Here is a 13,140-nt window from a genome sequence, read left to right as displayed (position 1 = left end):
TGAGTCAGGGACCATTATCAAAAGAAAACACATGCATAATTCCATAAAGAATTTATAGTAATTAACTGGAGGAAATGGTGTTTTGTTAAGTAACTAAAAAGCTAATGGTTCCCTTGGTTTATCATGGCCCAAATCAAGGGGTTTTTTTTTGTTGTTGTTTTTTAAACTATTTCATTTTCCCTTAGCCCAGACTGGAAAAGGGCTTAGTATTTCCAGGAAGAAAAGACCATGATCAACATTATAATTGTTTTATTTGCTAAATCAAAAATTCTAACTTCATCTTCTATTCCACCGTTGCTACAAAATGTAAATCAGAACTTTTATAAAGAGGAGTTTCCTGATTAGCAGGAGTACATCTGTGGGTTAGATACAGAAATTTCTTTCCAAATAGAATATGCACACATTAATTTGACAAATCTGGCTAGCATAGAATGCTTTTTTTCTATAGTTCAATTGCGGTGTCTCAGAATCCAAATGAGAGAAGTCAGACATTGTTAGACTGCTCATCTGGAGAAAAAAATTTTTTTTTAATTTTTAAATAAAAAACTCTAGGGCAACAACTAAAGATAAATGGATCTTTTAAAACCTCTTAGTTCTTTTCAGAATCCAGCTGCCCCATATCACTAGCTCATGAGGGTTTTTGTTCTTTTTAAGCCATCAGACATGCTAAGGGATATTTGGATAATAGAACATATGCACACTGTTGTCAATGACTGTGCCTAGAATCACATCCTATATTTATAAGCTCTAAGTTAAAGGTCTTAACTCTGTGTGTGTGTGTGTGTGTGTGTGTGTGTGTGTGTGTGAAACTCCTAGTTTGGTGAAGTCTACATACTCTTTTTTAAAATTATATTGTGTGTGTGTGTGTGTGAAATGCCAAAGATTACAAAGGAAACCATCATATTGACATAGTTGTCAAAATATTTTTTAAAACAAGCTCATAAAACATATTATAAATTCCTTAACTATTCTATAAAAAAGACTTTATATTGTAGAATAATTCAGTGACTCTACTGAAATAAGTCAATTTCAATTTTATTAGATCATTTCTAAGTCCATTAGGGAAATGACAATGGACTTTGAAAAGGATTAGTCAAAATGGATTTTTTGCTATCTTAGCAATGCTATCAAATCAACAACTCAGGGCCCTGGTTCAAGACTAAAAACTTAATCACTCCAATTCCTCTGGGAATTCTGAACCTTATAACTCTCTATCCATTTTTCCAACTGGTTTATACAAGTAGCAAATGTAGCTCCCCACACTGTTGATGACTTATTTTGTATATGTGAATTTGTTTTATGCTTAAATATAAACCAGTCATGAGTTTAAAATTCTCTCTTAGACGTGAACTGGAAATGGATTAAACATGCAGCACAGCAGCAATAAGTGGGGCAGGAATAAGGCCAATTTTCCTGTTATTCAGGAGAAGCTTAGAGCTTTAGGTCAGTGAAATCTAGAGCCCACCTCTAGTTCTGGGAATTTTAACAAATCAACACAAACATTCTAATCTAGTAAAGTCAACAACAGGCCTTCAAGCAAAACAATTACCATCTCTTATTTCTCTTTAGCTTCCATTATCTAATCTAGTAGATATTGTTCCAGAAGACCAAAGATGGATTACACCTAAGGGACTTCATTTCTTCTAGTCATAAAAATTGTGTTGCAACAATACAAAACTGATTGGTATGCCCCAAATTTTCTTTCAAATAGGCCAAAAATAATACTGTTTGGCCTGCCTCAACTGCCTGACAAATAATACTTGGTATACCAAAACAAAGAAAATAATCCTTTTGTTAACATATTGGTTGATTTTTCAAGCTACTAAATGAATGTTATTATAGTATATGTATTGAAATTTATCCTATTATCAAGCTGACTTGAAACTAGCTATAAAGAAACTGACCAAAGGAAACATACTGTTAAAACACTAATACTTCTGCTAAATGCCACCTACACACTTATAGGTTAAGTATAGCTACTTTTGGATTCACATCTTACTTGTACTACAGAAGTTCACTCTTGGACTTAAAGGTCAGAGAAGAATTTTGTATTAAAGGAGATGGCAATGCCAAGTTGGTAAAGAGATCAAATAAGATATGCCAGAGAATTACACTTGTAGATGAATTTTTTTATATCTATCAAAAGGAGAGGAACAAGAATAACTCTAAACAAAAGGTAGAGAAAAGTCTTGAATGTAAATAGAAGATATCCCAAAACGTGATTGATTCATTGAAAGTTTTTTTTAGGAATTCAGGAAACAAAGATACGCTTGTATGTAAGCAGAAGTAAAAAGTATCAAAGGAGAATGATGATTTAGGAGAAATGAAGGAAGAAAAAGTAGTAATCAAGTAGAAAAGAATTCAGGCAGAAAATTAAGATGCAGGGAAAGATAAACAAAAAGGCAAAGGAGGAAGACTGAAGGAAACAGCATTTGTAACAAGGTTTTTTTAGTGCTATTTGAGAAAACAATGGATGGTTCATGATCTAATACTAATGGGAGAGGAAGATTTCATATTTAATTCATGTCTATAAGAACTTGTATAAATCCAAAAGAGTACGAATGATTTCTAAAAGTCCTGAGAAAAACCAATCTCATTTCTTTAATCATATTTTGTACTTAATGAAGTTAATTATTGTACTTTTTAATCTATAAATTCTTTAGACTTAGTGGGAAAATATGATCACTTACGTTATTTTTCCAACTTCCAGAAATATTAATTTATTCACTAAAAGATATTTCATTTTTCTTACTTATTAAAGTGTTAACTTTTTATATAATCTCTTTGGTAACTTCCAGGGCCAGTTAAAGTGATGTCACTAATGATATAACCAGATACTATATGTTATATGCATAGGCAATCTATGTTTCCCTTCCATTTACTAGTTATTTTTTAGACTCCATCTCCAAAATTTTGTTCTGTCTTTTTTTGGAACTTACAAACTTCAAGTTCTCCCAATTTTTATTGTAATATTCATTGAGGAGGGGAAGGAAGAGAAGGAAGCTAAATTCTAACAAGAAAACTTTTCTTTTAATTTAAACTGAGAATTATAGAAGTTAAATGGAAATAGTTCTCCTGTTCAAAACTGAGAACTGTAACAGAATATGCATTTCTTCACTTTATACCCATTAAAAGAGAGCAGAATTCAGATGTTTGGAATCAACAGGTATCAGCTATTGTTATTAGAGAGTTATCATCAAGTTCCTTAGCAATGGTTGGGAAATTACATCAGAATCTATTCCCTCTTGTCATTTAAGTTTCTCTATTTCTTGGAATCTTAATGTTAGTCCTCAGCTTTTTAATCTCAAATTGGAAATACTACCAGCATCCTTTCATAATTTTTTGGGAAGACCAACATGTAATGAGAAATCCCCCTAGTTATAGGGTCCTTGAAGTATTAATGTTCCACGTCTGTTAGAGTTTCTGCTAATTCAGATTTACCATAAGATATAGAGTCTCCCCATCCATAAAAAAATAAAATTTCAACAACGTCAAACAACCTTTTACACAGAATTCAGAAAGCCAAATTACAAATATTTTATTCCCATAACCTCCACTATTTTGGATCAGCGTACCTGGACCAAAGATGCCTTGCATGAGAAAATCATTTACGAATAGTAAGGGTAAGATGAGGAATAAATCAAGGACAAGAAAATCCCCACTGGGATCCTCAGCAAGAGTTCCAAAACGATCTTTCATTTTTAAATTGCATTTTAAAGCTCTCTTTTGAGGAACAAGTTGTACTCGAACAAGTTGTATTCATCTTCCCAGTCTGCTAAAATTTTGGATATTCTCTCTTAACCTCCATTTATATGAGGAGGAAAAAGAATACCAAAAACCCAACTAGAATGAAAAAACATTCTTAATACCTTCATATTAGATGCCTCAGTTTCCAGTTTTGTTAGATGATTGGAATTATCTTCTAGCTCTTGTCGAAGATTTGAGTTCTCCATCTTCAGTGCCTCAACTTGTTTTAACAACTGATCGTATGAAGCTGCAGCCATCCTTGGCTACCCTTGGACCTATGAAATTAAAAATAATTTTGAATTTTTCTACTTTAAGCTTCTTATTTAAAAAGAAGAGGAAAATCACCTTCAAGTTTTAGAACTAAACTGTATAAGCTCCAGATTCTTTAAACTAAGACAGAAATCAAAATCTTGTGATTAAATTTCTAGGAAAATTGTACAAAAAACCTGATGTTTTATTTTGAGGCAAACAATTTAGTTTTAATTTTTTCAATTATCAAAAAATGAATTTTCTTTTCCTCTTTCTCTCACCATTGAGGAGAGAAAAAAAAAAACACCATCTTATAACAAATATGCATAATCAAGCAAAACAAAGTCCTGCTCTGGCCATATCTAAAAAATATCTTCTTCTGCACCCTTAATCATCTGTTAGGAAGTGGGCAGCAATTCTCTTAGAGGTCTCAAGGCTTTCAAACCTATTTTAAAATAACCAAGTTTTCAAAATGTGTATGCATGTATGTACATATACATATATACATGCACACATACATGTGTCTTATGTGTATGTGTATACACACTATATGAAAAGAACCATCTGCATGAATTAGGATTTCTCCCAGGTAACTGACACATTTTCTATAACCTGGACTCAAATGTAGACACATTTTTACCAATCTGAATGACAATACACTCATAATCTGTTCTGTTGTGCAACTATTGAAAAAACTGTATTCTCCTCAAAATGGAATCTGAATTATGTGAAAATCATAGTTTCACACAAATATTTCAGAAAATACATTTGAATCTCACTGTGATAATATTAATTCCCGAATCCAATATAAGAAGCCTCACCCAAATTAGTTATGGAATAACTAAGAATTTCAACAAAAAGGTGGTCACACAATATACTATGAGGTCAGCACTATATTGGGACTTTTTTTTTTAAACAAAGAATGTAAACATGAATACAAATTGGGATTTCACTAAAACAGAAGAAAAAGCTTCTATTATCATTCCATGATGTGTGTGGTCTAGGAGAATCTAAATGGGGAAGCTTGCCAAAAAATTTTATCATAGTAGGGGAGCTTTCTAAGAAATAGAGATGTTTAAAAAAAAATCACTGACAGTTACTTCTACACCACAGGTCCAGTCCCTATTCCTATCTCTACTGGTTGCTGTTGTTCATCCTTCATTCTGGAAGAAGACCATGACATCTGGGAGGTGATGCCATGACATGTAAGTGAGGTATATGTTTAAGGAAAATCACTTTGGAAGCAATCTATAGGATAGACTAGAGTTGTGAGAAACTTGAGAGAAATCAATTAGGAAAGCTTAATACAATAATCCAGAAGAGATGATGAGGGCCTAAACTAATATGTGAAAGAAGAAAAGAAATAAGTTGAAAGATTATTTTCATAGCATAAAAAACAAGATATGGTAACTGGTTACATATGTGAGGTAAAAAATAGCAAGGAAATTAAGATAACATCAAGATTACAAGCCTGGGAGAATGAAGAGATTGTGGTACCTTTGCCAGAAATAGAGACAAATTTATATGAAGGGAGGATTTAGGTCAAGATTCTTAACTTGGAGTTCAAGAGATTGTTTAGATTTCAGAAGGCCTATGGACAGAGATAGAAAAAAAAAGATAATACTTTTATTTTCACTAACCTCTAAATGTGAAATTTAGTATTTCATTAAATTATTATTATTACTGAGGCAACTGGGGTTAATTGACTTGCCCAGGGTCACAATGACAGGAAGTGTTAAGTGTCTGAGACCAAATTTGAGGAGTCCACAGGCTTCCAAAAAAACCTGCCAATAAATCTGTTACACACATACAAAAAAAAGGCTATTGAATCCCTAGGTTAAGGGGAAAGATAATGAATTAGTTTTAGACAGTGAATTTAGGAAGTCTCCAGGATATCCAGTATATATCAAATAGGCAACTAATAATGTAAAATTAAAATTCACAGAAGAAATTATAACTTAACCTGTTGGACTTTTAAGCAACTTTTTATAACACTTTAAGTCCCAAGACTTATAGGTATTATTATTAAGTGTTTTCTCATCTGGAAGTTCTCTATACCAACAGGTTCAGTCACTACCCCATTTCCTATAATATCTAAAATACACAGGGAAGCAAATATAGGAACACTTCCCATTTCCAAGCAAAAAAATGATCAGAAAATACTATCAAAAGAAGGCAAACTATTCACAAACATGTGAAGATACACACACACACAGAAATATATATATTTCATACTACTTGCAATCCATTATGTACTCTTCTTATCTGGTGACACTGCTTCCTTGCTGTTACTTGAACTACTCAATCTAACAATTTCACTTCCTGTTCTCCAAGGACTGAACTCTTTCTCTCCTCAGATCTACTAACTTCCCTTCTACCTTCTCCAAGAAGCCTTTCCACATTCTCCTTAATTTTAGTGTCTTTTCTCTGTTGATTACTTCTAATATACGTGCATGTACATACACATGTTCACATATATTTTGAGTGGACATAATCATTTTCACTTGTCTCCCCTTTAGAACAAGGAGTGCTTTTGGTCTGAAATGGGATTGGGGGTTTGTATTTTCAGTACTTAGTATAGTGCAGTAGGTTTTCAATAAATACTTGCTAACTGAATCACTAATAAGGGAAATGCTCATTGGAATAATCCTGGGGTTGTTCCTATAAATATAACAACTCTACAAATGGGCAGAGATAACAAAAAAAGAAAGAGAAAAGAAAGGAACGAGACAGGAAGGAAAAGAGGGAGGGAATAAGAGGAGAGTGACACACAAATACATCTTTGGTGGAGTTGTGAACTAATACAGTTTTTCAGGAAAGCAATACTTTCCTTCCCTCCCCCCCCAAAAAAAAAAAAAAAATCATTGACCTGTGAATATCTGCCCTTTGATTCAGACCTCAAAGGAATTAAAAGAGCAAATGGAATTTCAGGTACAAAATATTCTTGGCGTGAATTTTTTTTATTGTAAAAAAGAACAAGAAACTAAAGGAGACTACCTTCAGTCAGGCAATGGCTAAAAAATTATGATATAGATATGAAAATTACCGCACAATATAAAATGACAAAAGAGAATAGACTGAAAAAACTCAAAGAACTTATATGAATTGATACACAGTAAAGGGAGCAGAACCAGGAGGACAATTTATAGATGACTATAGCATTGAAAAGAAAAACAATTCTATATAAGACTTAAAACAGTTAAATACTATTGCCTGAACAAAATTTCAGAAGCATGCCATTAACTTTCTGACAGAAAGGTGATGGACTCAAAATGAATAAAGAAATATAATTTTGGATATGCCAAGTATGTGAAACTGTTTTGCTATCTTACAATAATTCTGTTATACTTTTAAATTTTATTTGAAAAGGAGTTTGGGGAGCAAAAGAGGTAGTAGTGTTACCAAAAGAAACAAACAAAAAAAGAGGGCTACTGAAGTATTATTTTAAAAATAGAAAAGAACAAAAAGATTTGTTTTGTTTGAGAAATTTTTCGTTTATTGGGGGGAAGGGGGCTGGAATTGAGGAGATCAATAAGAAGAGTGAGGCAGAATAAAAAAGAAAAGAAACATCAATGAAGCATTTAGAAAAGTATATACAACAGGAGGGAACTCAGTTTAGTGGAAAACGCAAATAAGTATAATAGCTTTTTTAAAAAATTGTATATTATATAGAAATGCTCATCCTTTTTTTAATCAAGATAAAAATGTTTGGTGTTTTTTTAAGACAATGGTACAACCTAAAGCAGCTAACTTCATCAAAAAGGAAAAAGAAAGGAAAGAAGGAAATGTATGGGGAGCTGATGAGAAAAGTGACAACAAAAGACCTTTGGTCTGCCTTCAGAAAATTCCTAGATGTAAAGGGGAAAAGGAAAAGAATAATCAGTTATATAATATACTACATGAAAAATAGCAATGTATGTTTTGTAAGAAATGACCAGCAGGATGATTTCAGAAAGGCTTGGAGAGACTTACATGAACTGATGCTGAGTGAAATGAGCAGGACCATATACTTCAACAATAGTATGTGATGATCAATTCTGATGGACGTGGCCCTCTTCAACAATGAGATGAACCAAATCAGTTTCAATAGAGCAGTAATGAACTGAAACAGCTACACCCAGCGAAAGAACTCTGGGAGATGACGATGAACCACTACATAGAATTCCTAATCCCTCTATTTTTGTCCGCCTGCATTTTTGATTTCCTTCACAGGCTAATTGTACACTATTTCAAAGTCAGATTCTTTTATGTACAGCAAAATAACTGTTTGGACATGTATATATATATATTATATTTAACTTGTACTTCAACATATTTAATGTATTGATCAACCTGCCATCTGGGGAAAGGGGTAGGAGGAAGGAAGGGAAAAGTTGGAACAAAAGGTTTTGCAATTGTCAATGCTGAAAAAGTACCCATGTTGTAAGTATATGTTGTATAATAAATATGTTGTAAATAAAAAGCTATAATATAATAATAGTAAAAAAAAGAAAAATAGCAATGTATTCTATTTCACTAGATCATAGAGAATTTAAAGTGCAATGAGACAAAGGACTAGAAAGTAGAACAGATTATGAAGGACTTGCATTAAACAATGACAAGTGAAATGAGCAGAACCTAGAGAATGTTTAGTAATGGCAATAGTTTCAAGAACAATTGTGAATAACTAAAGTATTCTCTGTTGTAAGTATTTAAATCAACTACAAAGATCCTATGAAAGAGATACTATCTACCTCCAGAGAAAAAATTGAAAAATGGAAGTAATGGATAATAATGGTTTTACAGAGATATATATGCATATATGTGTACACATACATATGCACTCCTGTGTCAAATGGTAGTCTTCTCTAGTGCAGTGTGAGGAGGGAGGGGAACAATTCAGAACTTAAAATACAACAATAAAAAATAATTAAAATTAAGTTGAAAAAAGCCAAAAAGATTTTATATGTCATCTTAGAAGCACTAGAGAAGCACTGAAGTTGATGGAATAGGAGGGATCAGACTTATGCTTAGGAAGATGATGACGACCAACTAAAGATTACTGAAATAGCACAAGAGTGACTATATGATGTGCTATACAAGGGTGGTGGTAATATCAGAGAAGATAGGAGGAATATACAAAAGACATTGCACAAATAGAATCAATAGATGTGAGGTGAGAGAGAATGAACAGCTGAAGATGATAACTAGACTGTGAGCTTGGACACTGATCAGAAGACTGGTGGTACTCTTGATAGTAATGAGGAAGTTAAGAAAAGGGGAGGAGGGTTTTGGAGAAAAGATAATGAACTTAGTTTTGAACATGGTGGAAAGGAGAGGAAGAACATCTAATTCAAGATATCTAATAAGTGATTGGAGATGAGAACCTGGAAGGAGGTTATAATAGAGCTGGACAAATGATTTGAAATCAAAACCATGGGAGGTGATGAGGTTATGAAAGAGGGCCCAAGACAAAACCCTGGAAATTACTTATGGTTAATGTACATAGCCTAGGTAAAAGAGAGATGAGTACTGTGAAAACAGAGAACATTGACCCCTAACACAAAGAAGGCTACAATCTTAGTTAAAGGTTGCAGAAATATCAAGAAGGATAAGAATTTGTGAAAAGGCAATTACATTTGACAGTAAGAGGTACAGAACACATATTGGATTCAACATATTTTAACATGTACAACATACTGAATTGCTTGCCATCTAGAAGAGGGGGGTGGGGGAAAGAAGGGGAAAATTTGGAATACAAGGCTATGCAAGGGTCAATGTTGAAAAATTATCTGCGCATATGTTTTGAAAATAAAAAGCTTTCAAAAAAATAAAAGGTCTATATAGAAGCTAGCTGGTTTAATCTGGAGAATTCATTGAACTTGCAGTTAAGAAAAATCTTATTTCCAATTGTCCCTAGACAATCTTACATGGTACATGGAAACAGAATTTTTGGTGGAAAAATGCCAGCTACATTTGCAACAGAAAACTTAGGTCTGAATTTTAGGTCTGATAGAATTAGAGTGTGTCAACATATGGAAAAGTGGCTTAATTAATTCCTCATTTTTAAAATGGCTATTTAATATTTATACTACTTATGTCACAAGGTTGTTTTAGATAAAGTGCTTTGTAAACCCCAGATCATTACAAATTTTGTGGATTTGTAGTCAACAGACTTGGGCTTGAATTCTGGCTCTGCTACATATTACTTATAAGTAGGTAATTTTACCTCCCTGGGCTAGCCACCTCATGAGTAAAAAAAAAAGAAAAAAAAGAAAAAAAAAAGTATGTCAAATGAGAGCATAGAAACAATTTCACTATCTTTACAAGAAATTTAATTCAAGAAGTTTTTCCCACTACATTTTATACATACTCCAAAAATGAAAGCTTCATACCTTTGTAAAGGATATTGTATTTCTTTACATTTTCTTTTTTGTTTTCTGATCAAATTAACTGGCATAGGCTTTACCACTGTTGTGTATACATACACAAACACACACACATATAATCTTTTGTTATTCTGATGAAAAACTAACGTGTGTATATATACATTATATACAGATTTTTTTAAATGTCATATTTAGCATGTTAATTTCCAAAATCATACTTCACCTAGGCTCAGTTAATTTCGGAACAGTTAAAATACTAGAGTATTCTTAATCCCAGTACATCATAGCTTTCGTTATAATTTGTCGCTGAATTTAAGTGAATCAGCTATTTTTGGTATAGTATTTCAGTCTCAACACAATTTGGTTTTACAGTACTAGTTTTAGAATTTTTAAATTAGGTTCATAGAAATAGAACCTAACCAAAAAACAAAACAAACAAAACCTGTTAGCCCAAGTATGTTCAACACAATTTCTCAATACAAAAATCAAATTTCTCAAGTATAAAAATTCTAATTCTCATGGTCAATGGTATTTGCAATTTTGTCCAGAAAAATATTATACATGAAATCCCTAATCTGTTGTTTATTTCTTTTATATAAAAGTATTCATTTTAACAGAATGCAAGCAGTGAAAAAAGAAATTAATTAAACTGTCATTTGGTGAAGAAAACTTTTTTAGAGCCTCTCATTTAAAATTATATAAATTCCTTATAATTTAAAAAATAATTCTGAATTAAAAAATAAAACTGAATTTTTTCAGAATTTAATGATTTCAGACTTAAAACAGCACACACACAAAAATTTAAGGGATACTGTGTCTGATCTTAAGTGATTTTTATAGAACAAGCGCCATCTCTCCTCGGGGGTGTGGCATGTAGCTACTATAACTATAAAGAATAAAACATTGAACCACAATAGATTCAGCTTTTTTTCCAATGCACAATTCTGCAAAGAAAACAGATAATGTATCCACATTTTAAAATACATTTCCTGTATTAAAAACAAAACTGTTTTTAAATTATTATTTTTAATACCTAATTGCACATAAAAGAAAAGCTATGATCTGATAATTCACGCACTGCTTCTAGATTTTATGCCATCATATTCCAAAGTGAAAAGGACTAAAACTATAAAGTCTAAATATACCAAATCTACCAAAGTAACATTCACAAACCCTATAGAAAGCATTTTATAATCTAGAATGATCAGATTGGGAATGACCTAATTAATGTTATAAAAGCTAGATCCAACAAAGAAAGAGAAAAGGTTGACTGCTTCATACATAATGTATTAAGATTTCCTATAGGATTTGGGTTAAATCACAGATTTTGAGTATCTCTATTGTGATGTAAAATTAAAATGTCAGGACATTCCTTTAGATCAAGCATTCAAAACTCTCAATTTTTCCACTAAAACAATAAAAACACCACCCAATTCCTTATTTATTATAGCACTTGCATTCAAGATAATATTAAAGGTTTTTGTAAATAAATTTATGTCAGCAATGAATATATTATAGGCTCTCATTCCTTCCCCCCCACCCTCCTCAGCACAGAAAAAATGCTACAGTCAACCACAAAAAGCCACCATATCTTGTCACTAAACAAAGACACCAGTATCTTTCTGACACCCTATTCAGAGAGTTTGCTTAGATGTTTCACAATAGCATGCAGACTACTGGCAACCAAAATTTTCACCATTCAACAGATCACATGTAAGCTCTGCAGTACCTGCCTCATGCTCTTCCTTCTTTCCCCAGAAATGCTTCATTATGGTTCTGCTAGATCCACATCAAGGAATCAGCAATCGCTTTGTATCCCTATCCCTCCCTTTGGCGGTGGCTCCTTGCTGCAGTTACTGTGGCAGAGGAAATAGGAGGGCTTCAATGTACTAAAGCTTTTACTACTCGCCATGAATCTGCTCCATTCTTTGTTATCCTTTACCCGTTTCCTTAGATACTGTTATTCTGCTTTTTTCATGTCAAAAGGCTTTATTAAAACAAAACCCAGTTCTCGCAACAAAAGCTACTTTTTCTTCCCTCTGCCTCTCTTGACATTCCTACCCTCCCCCCTTCTTCCTCTCCTGTCAAATACCCTGATCAGGAAAGCCACAGGAAAGCCATCCTTGGTCACCACTGCAGTAAAAGGAAAAACAACCCTCTCCAGCTTGACATGCAACAGAGGACACTTATAATGAAGTAAGCCAAGCTCACAAAAAGCCTCCAGCTTCACGGGGCTTCCGGGAGTGGGCAGAAGATATAGCCTTTACATAGTCATTTTCACCACCCCTCCCCCTCTGCAGCAAATGTTGCTGCCTGATTCCAGCACCTACCCCATTTCCGAACCTGGCTGCACCTCCATTCCATCTCCAGTGACACCCCCTACCCGGCTGCGCCAATACAACCACATGCCAGTCACGTGCAAGCTCAGCCAGCCAATCCCCCAGTTCTCATCAGAGGATGTGATGAGCTCTGATCAGCAATCAGCAGATTACACAGCTGCTGCTCCTACCCTTTCAAATCCAGTCTGGAGCTGAAAGTAAAGACCCCACCCCATAGCACAGGACTGGCCACAATCCTAAAAAATTACCCTTCATCCTCCCACCACCAAAGCGATTGAGGGAAATGTTATCCATTCTCAAAAGAAGGGATGGGGGGAAGAAAGCACAAAGACAGGGATCAAAAAGTGGTGGGAGAATGTGACTTTCTTCACTAGCCCACTTAGTTACCCTTCAAACACATCCTACTCCTAAATTCTAGTGCCTTTCCTCTTTTAATT

General features: G+C 33.5%; 1 protein-coding gene across 5 annotated transcripts in view; it reads right to left on the bottom strand.

The window, feature by feature from the left end:
- APC (APC regulator of WNT signaling pathway) overlaps positions 1–13,140 on the bottom strand; it is a 118,432-nt gene that overhangs the window by 81,646 nt on the left and 23,646 nt on the right. Inside the window, exons 1-2 of one of the 5 annotated variants that reach the window (XM_051998373.1) lie at positions 12,695–12,710; positions 3,870–4,022 (exon numbers count right to left, since the gene is read on the bottom strand). The exons of 1 other annotated variant lie outside the window; for it this stretch is intronic. In XM_051998373.1, coding sequence (XP_051854333.1) covers positions 3,870–4,004 — 135 coding nt within the window. In that variant the 5' untranslated portion in view covers positions 4,005–4,022; positions 12,695–12,710. Of the gene's footprint in view, positions 1–3,869; positions 4,023–12,093; positions 12,374–12,694; positions 12,711–13,140 lie in introns of those variants that run through there. 3 more of the 5 variants (XM_051998382.1, XM_051998352.1, XM_051998363.1) reach the window with 3 other exon arrangements.

This window comes from Antechinus flavipes, chromosome 1, assembly GCF_016432865.1.
Source record: "Antechinus flavipes isolate AdamAnt ecotype Samford, QLD, Australia chromosome 1, AdamAnt_v2, whole genome shotgun sequence".
Taxonomy (NCBI): Eukaryota; Metazoa; Chordata; class Mammalia; order Dasyuromorphia; family Dasyuridae; genus Antechinus; species Antechinus flavipes.
Note: the sequence above shows the minus strand (reverse complement) of the source record. Positions and strands in the feature narration are given on the sequence as shown.